The 18,151-nt window shown below is 45.2% G+C and overlaps 1 protein-coding gene and 1 long non-coding RNA gene across 5 annotated transcripts in view; one reads left to right on the plus strand and one right to left on the minus strand.

Annotated features, from left to right (window-relative positions):
- Positions 1-430: 430 nt before the first annotated feature.
- On the minus strand, positions 431-2,516 carry LOC113449777 (uncharacterized). The gene is made up of 2 exons (XR_015739877.1): positions 2,386-2,516; positions 431-1,616 (listed from the first exon to the last, which is right to left on the minus strand). It is a non-coding gene; the product is annotated as an uncharacterized LOC113449777 (long non-coding RNA).
- Positions 2,517-2,721: 205 nt separating this feature from the next.
- Positions 2,722-18,151, plus strand: part of CAMTA1 (calmodulin binding transcription activator 1) — a 249,247-nt gene continuing 233,817 nt past the window's right edge. For all 4 annotated transcript variants that reach the window (XM_087915178.1, XM_087915177.1, XM_087915180.1 and 1 more), the window contains exon 1: positions 2,722-2,855. In XM_087915178.1, coding sequence (XP_087771304.1) covers positions 2,831-2,855 — 25 coding nt within the window. In that variant the 5' untranslated portion in view covers positions 2,722-2,830. The remainder of the gene's footprint in view (positions 2,856-18,151) is intronic.

Raw genomic sequence — 18,151 nt, forward strand, 5'->3', positions numbered from 1 at the left:
ATGGATGAACGGATGGAAATGTTCCTACATCTTTTTCGATACAGGAACTGCCCAACTTCAGACTGACAGGTCATATCACCCGATGGACACGATATATTGCTGTTACCTAGTACGAATAAGTTTATATTATGCAAATTCCCCCATCCTGTCTATTTTATCCTGTGGCTTATCAGCCTGGGATTTGGGAGATGGGATCATTTAAAATATTGCCATGGAGTCTTAACGGCACTGGATCAATGAAAGATGATGAAATAAAGAACAGGTAAAAGTCTGTATAGGAAGTTAAGCCAGATACGTTATTGCTAGAGAAACTGCATGGTAAAAATTACACTTGGGTGGTGTAGAATGATTTCCCAGCACTTCCTTAAACTCAGAGACGGAGCTGTTTGGATTGCAAAGTTTTAGAGATACTAATTCCGTGAGAGACAACGAGGGTAAATTTGTGTTTATCAAAGAGGGAATTACAAAGGAAAGGATCTAATTATAAGATCAATATATTGCCCCAACTGCAATCAGTCGGTATTTATGCAATCACTATTGCAAAAACAAACAAAAACAAACCTAAACTCATTAAGAATTGGAAATGTCATTAGAAAGGGAGGGGGGAACTTCAGCCAAGTTTCGGATAACAAATTATGGTGATTTTCTTAAAAAAAGGCAACAGGGGAAATAGGACGATAATTTTGAAAAATCTCGGCTTGTGCTGATTTGGTTTGATAATTTGGTGAGAGAAACATCCAGTTGAGAACAAGGATGACATCTATCACTCAATTTTTTTTTTAAAAAGGCCAAATTCCAGATATTTTAAGGTTCGGAAAATGTTTTCTGATGGCATTTTGTCATTGTCAATTATTCCGAATTAATTCCCTGCCAATGCACCCACTTTGGGATGGTAAGTAGTCCTCAATTTATGACCAACATGGGAGCCAAAATTCCCGCTGCTAAGCAAGACAGTTGTTAAATGGAGCTTTGCCCCATTTTACAACCTTTCCTGGCTGCAGCTGTTAAGTGAATTATTGTGGTAACCCGGTTATTAAGTGGATCTGGCTTCCCTACTGACTTTGCTCGCAAACAGGGAATCACACGAACTTCAGCCATCGTAAATACGAGTCAATTGTTGAGTGTTTGAATATCAATCACATGGCTCTACAACGGTCACAAGTGTGAAAAAAAAGTCCCTTTTTTCAGTTCCCTTCTTTCTTTGAACAGTCACTAAATGGACTGTTGTAAATCAAGGACTATTTCAAATTCCCCCCCTGCTTTAAAGTGAGATTATTTGGGGGAGGGGCATCTAACTTTGTCACATTTGCTCTTTTTAAGTAATAATAGTGGAATTTTAGCTATTTTACCCCCTTTTTCTTCCATCATTTCCTTTCCTTAATGGACGGTGGGAACGCTGCCGATGTAATACATCTTGATTCCAGCAAATCGAGAGCTTTTGATCCAGAATTCCTGAGTTGTTCATGACAAGGCTGGCTGAAAAAAACAAAAAACAGATCCCAGGGGATCCTTCAACGGAGATGCCCCAAGCATTCGGATCTTCCCCTTATCCTGCAGGGTTTTGCTGGCCAAGGGATGCAATCAGGAGCTCAGGGTGGTCGCAAAAGAGGCCTCACCTGAAAAAAAATTATAATAAGGGCGAAATAAGGGTTTGTATGAGAAGACCTGCATGCGTGCACGCGTTCACACGTGCAATTGGAATGCGTGCAGCTGGAAAAAGTTGCAATACCCGGCCTTGGGAAGGCTATGAAGGACGCACCGCCCTGCAAAATACCGCTGGGGCGCGATCCTTCCTCGGAAGCCGCCTATCGAAAGGACGGGATCCCGGGAATCTTCCAATGACACGCGTGCCCGCCCGCCGCCACGCGACTCGCATTCCAGGAGGCGGGATCCCGCGGAGAGGGGAGGAGGGGGAAAAGGGAGAAGGCGCTGGCCAATCAGCGCCGCCGCTTCGCTCCGGCCCTTTCCAGGTGGCAGCTCCGCTCCCTCGCGTCTGGGCCAATCAAGAGCTTTGTTTAGGGTTAGCGGGCCGAGGAGGGCGCGGCTGCCTGTCAAGGAGGCCGAGCCAATGAAATCGCCCTTTGGGTTTTTTCGCCCTGCCCCCTCGGAGCGCTCGCGCTCTCCTTTCTCCCCTTCCCTACTCTTGAGCCGCGCTACCGGTGCTCCCCGCTATTTGCGTCACTGACTTCTTCCCGCCTTTCAGAGCCTCTCCGTCCGCCTATTCGCCGCCGCGGCTGTCAATCGCGCCATCGCTCTCCCTCCGCGGCCACCGATTCGCTACTGTCCCTCGTTCAGCACTAACGAGCGCCTCCTCCTCCTCCTCCTCCTTCCATCCTAGCTGCCCTCGCGCTTCCGATACGCCTCCCCTTTCCTGGCCCCGCCCACTTGTCAAGACCACCGGCGTGCTTGCCAGTCAAGGTCCATCCTCTCCTCGCGCCCGCCTCCTCCCCAGCGCCGGTTGGCTCACCTCGACGCCCATCCCGCCGAGCGGCCAATGGCAACCGCGGGCGTGTGTGAGGGAGCGTGAGGAGGACGAAAAAGAAGGCCGAAAAAGGCGGCGGAAACCGCGCCGGCGGCGGCGGTGGCGGCAAAGGCAGGCCTCCCGAGAGAAGCCACGGCCGCCCGAAGCCACCGAGGGGGAAGAAAAGCCGGCTACGGGCCGCCGGGAAGGCGGGAGCGGAACCGGAAACGGAGGAGAGGAAGGGGCGGGGCCAGCGGGAGAGGCGGCGACAGCAGCGGCGGCGGCGGCGGCGGGAGCAGCGCGCGCGCCTGCCTGGATCCTGGTCGCGAGGAGGAGGCGGCGGAGGAGGATGTGGCGCGCGGAGGGGAAATGGCCGCCGAAAACAAGCCGGAAGGTGAGCGGGGAGAGCCGGCCGGGCGGCCTTCTGAGGGGGGGAAGAACCGACCGACTGACTGGATGGCTGTGAGGGGAAGCCGGCGGGAACGCGCATGCGCGGCCCCTCCGGAATTGCCGCCTCCTCCTCTTCCTTTCTCCTCCTCGCCTTCCCGCCCTTCGCGTTCCTCGCGCGGGGGGGGGGGGGTGGGTGGGTGCGGAGGGGGGGGCTATGAGGCCTCGGGATCCCCAAAGTTGGGAGGGGCGGGGCGCGGGGCGCCCTCCTGGGGAGGGGGCGGGGCCGACGGGACGCCCCTCCTTTTCCCTCGCGGGGGGTGGACCGGTCCGGCGTCGTTGCCTGGCGACCGAGAGACCCTCCTCCCTCCCTCCACCCCGCCCAGAAAGTCCTCCCGGGTTGATTGGGGGGAGAATATATCGAAAGGAGTTGGGAAGCCCCCTTCCCTAGCCAAAGGGCGAGGGAGCCCCCTTCCACCCCCCCCAAAGTGCCCTTCTCCCTGCCTGGGCCGCCTCCAGGGGTCACCCGAGGATGGAGAAGGGATGGGAAACACCCTCCCCAATTTTTTTTTTTTTTTTTTTCTTTTAGCATCCTGACCCTCAAGGGCACGTCCCTCCCCCGCCAGGTTGAGGAAGGGGGGGTGTCTGAATGTGGAATGTGGGGAGGGGAGAAAGGAGAGCACTTCCTGGTGGGAAGATGGGGAGGCTTTTGGGGGGAGGGGGGCTCAGGGGAGGCAGGGAGGGGGAACTGCCGGCTGGCGCTGCGCCTGCGGGATGTGGGAAGAGGAGGAGACCCGAAGTGGGATCGAAAACGTCCCTCTTGATTTAAAAATCCCTCTGAAGCTCTTTGGAGTCTGTGGCGCTCGCTCGGTGCCTTCCATTCTCTCTCTCTCTCTCTCTCTCAAGCCAGAGCTGTGCAGAAATAATCCCGGGTTGGACGTGCCTTCCTAGATGGAGAAGGGGAAATACTTGACATTGATGCAATCTTGTGCATGTTTTATAGATACACAGATGTAGATACAGATGTAGATTTGTGTATATATAGATGTGTGTGTGTGTGCAAGAGAGAGATCTATTCTGATCTATAATCAATAACTCAGTATCATCTTTTTTATCCATCCATTTTTGGCTATGTGTATCATCTATCATCTGTCTATATCTCTTTATCTTCTGTCTCTTGTTTATCCATCATCATCCCTTATCCATCCCTCCACCTACCTATCCTGTATCTACCTACTTATCATCTATCAACCTACCTATCTATCTACCTGTATCTTGTCATCTCTCTCTCTCTCTATATATATATATATATTCGTCCAGACACACATATACACGTATTCATACACGCGCATGCATATATACATATAAAGCTACCCAGACAGGATTTCGGGATCATGACTGGCCTACATTCAATGCTTTCGATTTAATGCCTGCCTTCCCCTGCCTCCTCCCTGTCCATAGAGCATAAGCCTAAAGAGAACAGGGACCGACCCCTTCGGTTTTATGGCTGCCTCTGTTTCTGGCTGTAAATAGTTGAGAGAGGACCAATATATGGTCACGGTTGACGGCGCCTCCATTTCCCATCCACCCTGAGAGCTGCCGAGATCTTGGTTTTCCTACACACACACATGCCAACAATCCTTGCCGGTATGGCCTAAATGTTGCTGAACCATAGGTAGCCTTGTAGTTGCGCACCTCACTTGTTGGCAAGTAGTATCTCCTATTTCCTGAAGGTATCTCTGCACACTGTGTAAGTGTGGAGTCAGCTTGTTCAGGTGCTTCAGAGGGGGGGGGGGAGAAAAGGTGAGAGCTGTCATTGTAGGTGTAGCTTTTAAAACACACACATACACACACACACACACACACACACACACACACACACACACACACTGATGGTCCTGCATTGAGTTCCTGCCATCTGCAAATCTGTTAGAATCCCTTTGGCTACTAGAGATTTCAGGAAAGCCTTTGCAGGTTTCAAGGAGGCAGAAGATTGGGTATTTTTCACCAGGGCAAGAACATAAGAGATGAGTTGAAGGACTAGCTTGGCGTCAGGCAATTTCACACTTGATGCTGCTCATCAGAGAAACTTAAGAAAGGTGGTTAGCCAATCCTGCCTCTTTTTCATCCTGCCCATACGAGATCCTGCCTGGAAGGTGAAGTGTGCTTCATTTCTGAAATTTTTAAAAAATGGTGAAAAATTCATCTTCCCGTGCTTTTCAGTGGTGACACAGAGGTTGCCCCATTGAGCAATATTTTCATCTCCTCCCCCTTGCAAAGTTAAATAGGTGTGCTTACGGATGGGGCAAAAAAATCCCCCAGTGGATGTTCATTGTTGTAGATGAGCTTAGTCCAAGGCTCGTATTTGTCCTTGCGTGCCTCCTTTCGTCTCACCTACGGGCAGCACTGTGTATTTATAACATCTTCCTGAACGTGTTTGTGTGAGTTGCCGCCCGCTGTCCTACAAAACGTTTGCACCGTGCGTTGCTGAAAGAGGCTCTGCTCCTTCCAGTCTGGGAGGTGCTTTGACCCAGGTCATTGTTAGAGCAGTTGAGAGAGGCTAGTAGTAGCTGGAACTGGAAATAACCAGTGCCTGGAAAATGGTAATGAAAACAATATGGTGGGGGACATCGGAGTCATCCCACAACCTCCTGCCCTCTATTTCTGCTGGATATGATGGGGCTAGAGAAGGTCAAGATAGCCGATGGGGCATCAAATGGAAGAAAGATGGACTGTGAAAGTCATAAGCGGCGGTGGATTTTTGAAGTCTGTTTGTTTTGGATATTGGAAATTTAAAAAATATATCTTTTTTTAAAAAAACTGAGAAGTGGTAGTGTCATTTCACCGAAGAGAGTACCAGCATGGAGAGTCTATAAAATGAAATTGTCCTGTGCTCTCATTCGCATCTCTCTCTCTCTCTCTTTTCAGTTTTGGTCCATCCATTTAGATGATTTGAGATGAGTTTTGATAGGAATGGAAAGCTTCCTGTTAAAATAACGTATCAATTACTTTCTCAGTACAGTCAATAAATAGAGCCATCCGTTTTTTAGGACCGTGTTACATTTTAGGACCGTGTTACATTAATCAAGGCATTTTTGTTACATTCTTCCAAAGATAGGAAACTTCGATATAAACTAAGGCTGGTGAGAGTTCAGTTGGTCTTTAGACGAATGTAGACCGATAATCGTTAATGTTTAAGAGTGAAACAGGTAAATCCTGAACATTTCCTGGTGAGAATTGCCCCAAAAGAATATAGTTTTTGAAATTTGGAAGCAACAGCTTTTAGCTCATATCCACAAGGGGGTAGTGATGTACTGTTGGAGTTGTCTGTCATGGAAATATTAGGAGATTCCTTTAAAAAAGAAATACAGATTGAGGTAGTATATTTGACTGCTCACTTAATGGCTTTTTAAAAAAAGAAGTTGGTAAAGCAAACCTTTTAAGGGGTTAAATGTTTGGGGTTTTATTCAGCTGTGGAATAATAGTCCAGGTGTTCCCTCTCTGACAACACCAATCCATGTACATCATTTGCCAAGTTGTGTGTGTGTGTGTGTGTGTGTGTGTGTGTGTGTGTAAGTATATATGCACATCATATGTTGCGATTTTTCAGGCTTTTACATCATCTTGTGAAGAATACTGTCTTCTTATTTCTGATCTTGGCTAGGGCCGAAAAAAATTATTCGACTTTTAATACCCACCATCAACTTTTGCACTAAACCAAATAGCCCCAAGGGCAGATTCTACCTAACATTAATGCTAACTTGTGCGACCTTGCCTCAGGGGTCCCAACTCCTACACTATACATTCATGAATAATGTACAGATGAGTATTAAGGAGATGGATAAGATAGAGAAGACTGTTCAGAACTTTGCCCAGCATTGATGCTTCTAGTGTCTGCTGCATATCCAGCAAACCACGTAGCGTTTTTTAAAAGAAATAATTTTGAGTTGCCGCTTTGATGCCTTTTAATTCATTATTTCAGACCATCCACATGACCGGCTCTATCAGGTTTCAGGATGTGCATCTCGCAGTAAGAATGACGTCAGCCAGGATAATATGGCTGAAACGCAGGGTAGATGGAGGGTGGCAGATTTAATTCCTTCCAAGCTTTTAGATAGATGCTCGGTTGCCTTTTTTCCCCACCCCCCCGGTTGAAAAATCATTTCGTGGTGCGGTAAAAATGGAATCAGCCTTGGTGATTTCCTGGGCTACAATCTGTGTAGTTTTCTCGGTAGCAGTGTAGGTAGTCCTTCACTTAAAACCCCAGTTGAGCCCCAAATTCCCGTTGCTAAGCGAGACATGCTTTAAGTTAATTTTGCCCCATTATGTGACCTTTCTTGCCTCAGTTGCTACGGTTGTTAAGCGAATCCTACTTCTCCTTGACTTGGCTTGTCAGAAGGTCGCAAAAGGGGACCCCGGGATCCTGCAACCATCATAAATACGAGCCAGGTATCTGAATTTGGATCATGGGGCCACGGGGGATGCTGCCATAGTCGTAAGCGTGAGAAACGGCCATAAATCACCCTTTTCGGGGCCGTTGTAACTTTGAACTGTCACTCAAGGAACTGTTGTAAGGCGAGGACTTGCTATCTTCAGCTGGTTCCCGCACTTTAGTGGGAAGGTAGGCCCATTTGTAAGCATCAGTTCCCATCCTTCAGTTTCTTCCTCTTGTGATATCTCTCTCACACTAACGGCCATCTGAAATGTCCCAACGTGGTTCCCCCCCCGCCCCCCCAGCAGCTGTAAGCACCAGTAGTAAAATGAATTTGAAGGATGGTATTACACTTACAAAATAAGAGAGGATAAAATATATTCCTTAGGAACTTTATTTCTTGAGTACCCTCTGGGCATGCTATGTTCTCATTACTTTTTTTTTTTTATTCCTCCTGTACCTGCCATATTTCAACTTCTACTCCTTTGAAAGAGTGAGAGAGAGAGAGAGAGAGAACATTCTATCCTTGGTACGGCATTATCTTTCTGTGGCTAAATGAAACCGGGTTTATTGCACATTCTTAAAAATGGGCTACACAGTCTTCACAGAAACTTGGGGTATTCTAGACAACGGGTACTCATTTTTTCTTCCACATGTGATAAATATTTGTCATAATTATAGTGAGGAGGTCTTATTTATGAGTGTTCTTGTTCTCTGTTTTTCTGGCTTAAGCATAAGATATCAAAAGTATACAAGGAGTCATTTCTCTTTTAATGACCATACAAAGGCCAGGTTTCCATTACTGGCTTATGCCACCCTGGTTAACTTAAACACCAACTTTAATAACCTCTGGACTTCATGAAATCAAGCAGCCTGGCTATCTGTATACTGTGCAGGTGGCCCACAACTTAGGACTTGGTTCAGCAACCGAAGTTACGACAACACTGAAAAAAGTGCTCCCACTTATAACCAGCGTAGCATCCTTGCGGTCATGTGATCAGAAACCAGGCATGTCTTTACAATAAAGGCAGCATCCCAGGGACACGGGGTTGCCATTTGTGACTTTCCCAAGGGGCTTCCCACAAGCCAAGTCAATGGGACAAGCGACAAAGTGTTGTAAAACCTGCCACAACCTGCTTAACAGCCACATTGAAAGCTCTGGTCCCAATTGTCATGTCGAGGACTACTTGTAACTACTACACTTTGATCAAATCTGTCTCCAACTATCAATCAATCAACTATCAATCAATCTAATCCAATTATGATATTCTATCAATATTCTATATACTCTAGTCAATTCTATAGATATGCAGGTAGTCCTCGACTTATGACCACAATTGAGCCCAACATTTCTACCACTGAGTGAGACTTTGAAAGAGTTCGTTGCTATGTTCTGGGGCAAAATAGAACAGTTCTATTGAAAGATGAAGATTTTTGTGGCCATTTAAAGCTAAGGGAGGATGCAGCCTGACTCTCTTCTAGAAACCGTAACGGTAAATAAAGCTATTTTAGAGGGCTGAGGATTTGACTGGCTTTTGAAAGCATCTGATAACAGAAGTAGATATGAGGACAAAGCAATGACCTTGTGTTCAGCTGAAGAAAGAAACCCCCAATGTGTTTTCCCAGGATTGCCACGGGAAAAGATGTGGCTGCTTTAAAGGGTTCCTTTGGCTTCAAAACCTCCTTTTTAGGATTCAATCCAAAGTAGCGCACAGCCATACTGAAATCCATGGAGATTTTAATTGAAAGGCGTCAACCTTTTCTTTTAACGCTCTCCCTCTCTGTGTTATTTGATGCATGGTTGTTGGAAGAAGCCCTTGCACGCGCTTGGAAGAGGATTTCTCGCGATTGTCTCATTTGATAATATTCCCAAATACAGAACGGAGACCGCTGAAAAAGCCCTGAATTCCAATGCTATTGATGGCTCCAGATGTCAAATAGTTGGCAGGTGTCCACAGCGGAATGCGAGGGTTAGCTGGCCCGCCATCCGTCTTTTTCACCTAGTTTGCAAGCTTGCAGAAAAGGGCCTTGTTCAAGCCATCATAAATAGCTTTTGGAGAAGGGGAGATTTTTTAAAAAATGAAAATGCGCTCTTTTTAAGGCATGGGGGCTTTGCCATTTGGATAAGATCATCAACTTGGCTGCGGTGTTTTGAGCTCAGGAACAAAGCAGATCATTAAAGCAGCCTTGTCTGATGCGAGGTTGATATGGCTGCTTCGATGGGCACCCAGGGCTTTGGCCCACACAGAACCTGTTTGCTGCTGTTTTCCACCATTGTAGGAGTGAAGCTTTATGTACAGGTATTCGTCGACTTACAACGGTTTGCTTAGTGACCATTCAAAGTTACAACATCCCTGGAAAACGTGACATTTTTCACACTGACGACTATTGCCACATCCCCATGATCAGGTGCTCAGAACTGAGGTGGTTGGCAACTGACTCATAGTTACAACGGTTGCAGTGTCCCTGGGCCCTGTGGTTTCCCCTTTTGCGGCCTTCTGACAAGCAAAGCCCATGGGGAAGCAAGATTCACTTAACAACCGTCTGACTAATTGAACAACTGCAGCGATTCCCTTAGCAACTGTGGAAGAAAGGTCATAAAATGGGGGTTAAACTCATTTAACGATACACATTTTGGGCTTCATTGTGGTCATAAGTCGAGACCACCTGCGAAAGGCTTCGAAGATGTCTCATATCAGAGAAAGGGTAAACTCTTCAAGGCAGTATCTGACGAAAGATTTTAGTTCATGAAACTATGCAAAATGTGGATATAGACATATCTTCCCATCTTACAAATTATTAAAATATAAGAGTATGAGGTCGATAGATAGTTGATTGTTTGGACCAAGGAAAACTCGTTTGTCGTGCTTTGCATAATTAAATTAAAGGATTCGCTATTACCAGATACAGAGATTGATATTTAAGAAAATGAGAGAAATTCTGGGCAGTAGCGGCCCAATTAATTGCTCTTCGCCGAATCACAAGTAATGTCCCAAATAGATTGCAATCTAATTTACCACATTTCTGTTTAGTAGATCAAACAAACAAATACAAAAAAAATGCTATTTTAATTTCCTGTGTTGTATAAATTTCTCAAAAATACCTTTCCATCATCCGGAACTATTTGAACTAAAATTCTGAATGAGCAAGGCAGGCTTAATACAGCTAACGTACTTTTTTTTTTAAATCAAAGCATCACTTCGAAATTATTATTAAACTGCTTGTAAACACTTTAAAACCCAGGCAATTCATTACATTAGTTCACGGGAAAGAAATACTTTTAAACCTTTTAACCGTGGCGTGCCCAAAGAGCTGTGTGAGAAAAAAAAAAGCCTGAGATACTTAATAGATAATGCTAATGGTTTTAAAATGTTAATTACAATTTGAAAATTCCCAGGGCGGCTGATAGTGTGACTTGATTCCTTTGAGAAATGGAATCATTTTGGTAGACAAAGCTGAAGATGTCCCTGTCTTATAATCGGTGTCTATTTTATGTGACGGTATGCAGAGCTAGGGCAGAATGTATGAATGACCTTGGGGAGAGAAAAGAGGAGAAGCGGCCTGGGAAGCAATTAGGTAAAAGAGTCAGGAGCCCACAGTCTGCTCAACCGTCAGAAAAAGAAACTGGGGGAAGACCCCCCCACCCCACCCACCCAATGGATCAAGTTGATAAAAGTTGGTCCCTTCAGACTTGCAAGCTTCCTTAAAGGGTGACTTCCAATAAAGTCAAATTATCTTGTCTTTTTTTTAAATTCCTACCTGGTTTGCTAGCAGGGCAGGCACCAAGGTTCCTACCTTCTCTTCTCCAACAGGATTTTTTGGGGGAAAGATTCTTTGATTGGCTTAGGACTAGATTTGCCACAATGCCAGTGGAATTGGCCAACATTGTTTAAGGTTGTAGCCCATCCTCTCAAGTGCCTAAAGCCAAAATATTAATTACAGGTACCCCCCAACTTAATGGCAGTTCAGTTAGTGACTGTTTGATGTTACACTGAAAAAAGTGATTTAGGACCGTTTTTCACACTTATGACCGTTGCATCATCCCTCGGGCCACATGATCTAAATTCAGATGTTTGGCAACTGGCTCGTATTTATGACGGTTGCAATGTCCCGAGGTCATGGGATCCTTTTTTTTTGCGATCCTCTGACAGGTGAGCTTCTGAAGGCCCCCAAGCTCTGCTTCCTATCTGATGATGATGATGATGATGAAGGAAAACAACCTAGAGAGAGAGAGATTTATCACAGCTTGGTAGAATTAAGCAAAAGTGCTTTCGTTCCTCAGCGTCGGCTTTGAAGACTATGTTGATTGAATACTCATTAAAGAAGAAAGGATGTTCGTATCTAGAGTTTGGTTCTTAGCTATATCACTAATGGGTATAAATTTGTGCTTCTATTTCTTTTCTCTAACGCTTTTGCTTCCCAGTCCCTCCCTCCCTCCTTTTTCTTTCCTTCCTTCCTTCCCTTTGGTGCTCTCTGAGTTTAGTGGTTTTCTTGCAGAGGTTTCATTACCCAACTAGGTAACATCATCAGCCTTCCTTCCTTCCTTCCTTCCTTCCTTCCTTCCTTCCTTCCTCCCTCCCTCCCTCCCTCCCTCCCTCCTTTCCTTCCTTCCTTCCCTCCCTCCCTCCCTCCCTCCCTCCCTCCTTTCCTTTCTTCCTTCCTTCCTTCCTTCCTTCCTTCCTTCCTTCCTTCCTTGTAGAATCTTGAACCAGGTAGCTTTTTTCAAAAAAACCCAACAACAACCACCTACTAATGAAAAGAGCAGAATTATAGTCTCGATAGTCAAACCGAGTGGGCGCACGGGTAGGAAAAATTTGTGAAGCTGGGAATAATGCTTGTCAAGCCTTTAGCTTTGTGTGTAAGGTTCATCCGTCAGGCTCATTTTATATTTGGAAGTGGGCTGGTTGTTGTCAGGGTTGGCATGAATCACACCTGAGTGTTGATTGTGAAGAGCCAGTTACCTGCAAGGCTATGAGAAATTAGATGGCTGCATGTTAAACGCAAGTTTTTGAAAACGCTAGGGCTGGAATTGACAAGGCAGCCTCGATGGGTTTCTTAACCTCGGTGGCTGGAAGACGGGTGGACTTCAACCCCCAAAATTCCCCCAGAGGCGGCATTGCTTTGAAATAAAACTTTTGCGGGTCTCTTCCCAACTCAGAATGTGTGAAGGGCCCCCTTCCTTGTCTCCACGGTTAGCGGATTAATCATCAGGGCTCCTGTTCTTAGGTATTTTGTGGAAGTTTTCATTGTGTTCATGTATTTTTACTGATTGTAATTTAATTTTAGTTGAAATTGTTTTAATTGCTTCCAAACTCTAGACTTGTGAGCCCACGGAGAGTCCCTTGGTTGAGGGAGTGGTCGTAGCAATTGAATACGGGAAATCCTCAACTTACAACCATTCATTTAATGGCCATTCGAAGTTACAACAGCACTGAAAAAAAGTTGCTTGGGATTCTTTTTCACACTTAACAACCGTTGCCCCGTTCCCGCGGTCACCTGATCAAAATCAAGTCATATTTATGTCGTGTGTCAGTGTCTCAGGGTTATGTGATTCCCTTTGGCAACCCTCCGACAAGCAAATGCAAATGGGGAAGGCAGATTGACTTAACAACCATGTCACTAAACAACTGCAGTGATTCGCTTAACAACTCTGGCAAGAAAGGTCGTAAAATGGAGGCAAGACTCACTTCACGGCTGTCTCGCTTTGCGACAGAAATTGTGGTCTCGATTGCGACCATACCCACCCGTATATTTGCATTACAGGAGATATTTTAGCATTTTACAGGTCTATATACCCTGAACCTGAGATGGGTAAAACCAGGGAAGAAATTCCAAAACCTGTAACACACTAGGACCAAAAAAAATAAAAAAAATAAAAAATACAACTGTACAACCCGAGGCGGGAATAATTGTGGTTCTTTATGATTCTTTCCTGCCTTGCGTTAAAAGCACACCTTATTCCTCTCCCAGATCAGATGATCGCCCAGAAAATAAAGTTAAGCACACCGAATATAAATCTAGAACATCCTGTAATACAGATCAGAGATAAAAGACTCCCCGAGATCGTTAAAGCCCAAAGTTCTAACCGTATTGATGAATTCAAAGAGCCTCCGGAGAGGGGAAATTGTTGGATATTGATGGGGTTGTTATGATGGGTGATAAGAGTTGGGGAGGCTTTTCTTGGTTGCAAGGCGATAAAAGACATAACAGGAACTGCAGTAACAGGGAGTCTCAGTACAGGCGGTCCTTGACCTACGACCGCCGTTGAGCCCCACATATCCACTGCCAAGCAAGGAGTCGTTAAGTGAGTTCTCTTTGCCCCCTTTGACGACCTTCCTCGCCACCGTCGTTAAGTTAGCAACGCTGAATCGCTGCCATTGATAAATCACTGGAGGCCTTCAAGAAGAGACTTCATGATATTCAGAGTCCAGAACGGTCCAGGGCCTCCTGCTCGAGCAGGGGGTTGGACTAGAAGACCTCCAAGGTCCCTTCCCACCGTGTTCCTCTGTGTTCCAGTTGTGTCGAGCGCAGAGGTGATCGTGTCACGAGTGAGCATAACCGTTGTCCCTCCCCTTAGTGGCTCGATCAGGCTGGATTATTTCCCCCAGTTTTTACAACTTCTGGGCCGGTACCGCCTGGGCTTGCCTGATGACTAACATGCGCCTTAATTGATGTTTCTCAAGCGCTGAAAAGCACAGGATAAGTTTTACAGGTTTAGAGGCCCCTGGAGGGTGGGGGGGAAACCACACACACACACACACACACACACACACACATATTTGAGATATTGTGTACCGAGCTTGATAGGAGCGACTGCAGCTTTTTTTGTCATTACTTCTCACCTCCGGTTTCTAAAATGCCTTTTTTTTAAAAAAAATAAAATTGTTCCTGTGCTATGTGTTTTTATATCTCAGCTGGGCATCTCATTCCTTTTATGTTTCCTCCACCGAGTGAGAATAATATTCCTACCTGATGCCAAAAGGTCTCTGCATCCTCACAGCCGTTCATCTCCCGGCAGTTAAGGATGAGAGAGAGGTTTTTTTTTTTTCTTCCCCCCACCCCCTTGGAAAGTGTGTTTTAGAAATACGGGGCCTACAGTACCGCAAAAGCCCATTCAACGAACCAGACAAAAGATTGCGCAGTTTAATTCGATAGGGAAGCTCAAAGCTCCCCCTTGGCTAGGGCGGGAGAAGCCTTAAGCGCAGGCCACGTTTGAAGGAAAGGTCACTTTGGACCTCTCAAGCACTGGAGCACCCTCTTGGCACAACGTCGTCCTGGGCAGCCCCAGAATTGCCCCGCTACGGCTCAGTCCTCGACTTAACCACCGTTCATTTAGCAACCCCTTCGGTGGCGCTGAAGACTTGCAGCCAGTTCGCTGATGACGGATTGGTTGTTCCGACACCCGACAGGTCTTTCAAATGTGCTTGGGATCGCTTGGTCTCCATTCACGGCCTTCCCAGCTGGATTCGGGCAGGCAAGCTTAATCGGGAAAAAGGTAGACTCGCTTAAGGACCATGTGATCTGCTTAACAGCCGTGGCAAAATGGGACCCATTTAACAGCCGCCTGCTTAACAGAAATTCTGATCTCAGTTGTAGATCGTAAGGCTCCGTGTCATTCTGGAATTGTCCCAAAAAAACTGGGGCACAACCCCCATTATATCCAGATCGGAGCTCTGTACAGGTTTATCCTCGACTTACGACCTCAGTTGAGTCCTAAGTTTCTGTTGCTGAGTGAAACAGTTGTTAAGTGAATTTTGCCTCCTTTTGCGGCCTTTCTTGCCACTGTTGTTCAGTGAATCACTGCCACTGTTAACTTAGTAACCCGGTTAAGGGAATCTGGCTTCCCCATTGAATTTGCTTGTCAGAAGGTCGCAAAAAGCAACGGTCGTAACCACTTGGTAAGCATCTGAATTTTGATCACAAAGGTTGTTAGTATGAAAAATGGCCATAAGTCACTTTTTTCCAGCGCCGTTGTAACTTTGAACAGTCAACTAAATGTATGTCGAAAACTACCTGTACTTTAGCTTGTTGTAAGCAAATTATTGTCATAAGTAAATGAATGTTGCCAGGCCTTGCTTCCATTATTCGCTGGCGTCTGTTCAAAGCCCATCTTAAAAAATAGTTTTATTCAGAGGTCAATAGACAAACTGGTTTTAAAATGCCCGCAATCTTTCTGTCTGCGCCCAGGCCAGGTGGAAAGTTTCAAAGGTGGAACGTGGTTTTTTTTTTTTTGCTTGAAGGTGTTCTGAGTCTTGGCCCAGATTTAAGGAAGCAAAAACCAACCACCCCCACCCCCCAAAAAATCAACTTTTTTTTCCCTCCCTCCAGTGGAGAACTGTGTAGATGGAGAAGCTTATTTGATCCCTCTGTACTGAAGTTCACATTTTTGGAGTATTTATTGCTCTGATGTAGCTGATCTTAGAAGCCTTCCCCACAGTGCTGCTCTTCGTGTGCCGTGTAAAAATGCTTTTATTCTTTTAAGAGAGGAGAAGAAGGGGGGGGGGAAACGAGGAATGAAAGTGGAAACCCCCTTAACAGACTTTTTGCATGGGAACAGGGGGAGGAAAAGGAAGATTTATGGTTTTGATGATGAAGCAGGATGGATTATTGCCTGTGGAAAGAGAGAGAGAGTTATACCACAGAGTGAAAGGCAGATCCATAATCGTTGTACAAGAAGACTGCCAACTCATTGTACAGGCAGTCCTCGACTTGCGACTGCAGCAAAGCCCAGAATTTTTGTTGCTAAAGCGAGACAGTGGTTGAGCGAGGTTTTGCTCCATTTTAAAAGCTTTCTCGTTGTTAAGTGTATCACTGCAGCTGTGACGTGACACGGCTGTGAAGTGAATCTGGTCTTCCCTGTTGACTTGGCTTGTCAGAAGTTCCCCAAAAGGGAGTACCCTGCAGCCGTCATAAATGTGAGTCAGCTGTTTTTAACGTTTCAACTATGGGAATATATGGGTTATAAGTGTGAAAACCGGTCGTAAGTCACTGTTTGGTGCCATTGTAACTTTGAATGATCTGTTGTAAGCCGAGGACTCCCCGTTCTGGGTTTTTTTTTTTTCTCTTGCACTTTGAGCCTTCTCTTTTCTTCTTTACTTTTTCTTTACCTTGTTTTTTTTTTAACGTAATCTTCCTTTTCTTAAGCAACTTTTCATAGAAATAACTTGGGAAGGAAATAAAAACGTGTTAAAAAGAAAAGGAACCGTCAAGCGAAAATTGAGACAGAATCGGAAGGATCGTTTTTATCTTCCTTGCCAAACAAACGTGGCCCCCTTGAATACGCATTTCCTGCAGAGCTTATTAATCAACCGTCTCTTGGGTTCAAATGCGATATTTTCTAACACACTCCATCCCCAGCTGGTGTGAAGCTATTATTGAGAGAGAAATAAACTGTTTGGTCGCTTGTACAGCGCACGCCTGGCCTCCCTTTAGAGAGAGAGAGAAAGAGAGAGAGAGGGGGAACACAGGGGCCTTTCTCCTCTGTTGTTGAATAAGGAAAAGGGGGGGGGACCCCAAATAAAAGTTGTAATTACGTAATTAACTTGCTGCTCCTCTGGGTTAGAAGAGGATGCTCCGACCAGGCCTGAGCCCAGCAGTGGTTGGAGGGGCACTTTAAGGCCATTGTTAACTTTGGGTTTTTAGTGGGTCATTTTCGCATTGTTTTGTAAAAATTAATGGACGGCGGTTGGGCAGTTTCGGAGTTGGTTATCTGTGCGAACTATACGTTTATACCTATACTTGTTATCTTGTACGTGTTTGACAAATAAATAAATAAAGAGCTCCCCCCGCAAGTGTCTACAGGAGTGATAAATGGGAATAACTTTGAAACCTAAAATACTGTACCTGTATGTGTACAACCATAACTGACCCTAAATATCTGTGGAGATCCTCAGTCATTCAGGTCCTGCTGGTCCCAAAGGTGCTTTTTTCAAGAGGCAACTAGACTTTCTGCTTTTTTCTTTCAAGACATTTTCGCTTCTTTCACCTCTGTGTGTTCATAAATCCTTCCCTTCCCCACCCTCCAGTCAGAGCTGAAAATCATCCTGGATGAGAAGCAAAACGTCTTCAAAGAAAAACCAGAAAGTCCAGTTGCCCCTTGAAAAAAAAGAGCACCTTTGGTACAACTGACCCTAAAATTTCTGGGTTTTTGCTAAGCAAGGCAGTTGTTAAGTGAGTTTTTGCCCCATTTCACAACCGGTCTTGCCACCATTGCTAAGAGAATCACTGCAGCTGTTAAGTGAGAACGTAGTCATTAAGTGAATCTGGCTTCCTCATTGGGTTTGCTTGTTGGAAGGTGATCTCATGACCCAGGAACATTGCGGCCGTCATAAATATGAATCGGTCGCCAAGCATCTAAATTTTGATCAAGTGACCAGGGGGATGCTGTAAGGGTTCGTAAGTGTGAATAACGAGCATAAATCCCTTTGTCCAATGCCATTATAATTTCAGTCACTAAATGAGTAAGTGGACTACCTATTCATTCATATATGTATATGTATATGTATATGTATATGTATTTATGTATATATATGTCTGGTATTCAGCTTTGTTCGGGTGTTTTCCCACGTCATTATAGTTGTGCTTTTAAAGTTGTAGCAACGTTTTGGCAGAATCTCATCTGCCATCATGAGGCTTCTGTATTGGGTTTGTCTGTGAGTCAGACTTTATATTTATATATATATATATATATATATATATATATATATATACACACATACATACAAACAAACACACATGCATATACATATATATAATACACACACACACACACACACACACACATATGTATATATTTCTCAAATCATCTGATTGGCTGCGAGCCAAATTAAAAAAATAAGTTCTTACTCCATCCGACTGCAGATCAAAGCAAA

This window comes from Pseudonaja textilis, chromosome 18, assembly GCF_049901715.1.
Source record: "Pseudonaja textilis isolate UNSWEBS1 chromosome 18, rPseTex1.2, whole genome shotgun sequence".
NCBI lineage: Eukaryota > Metazoa > Chordata > Lepidosauria > Squamata > Elapidae > Pseudonaja > Pseudonaja textilis.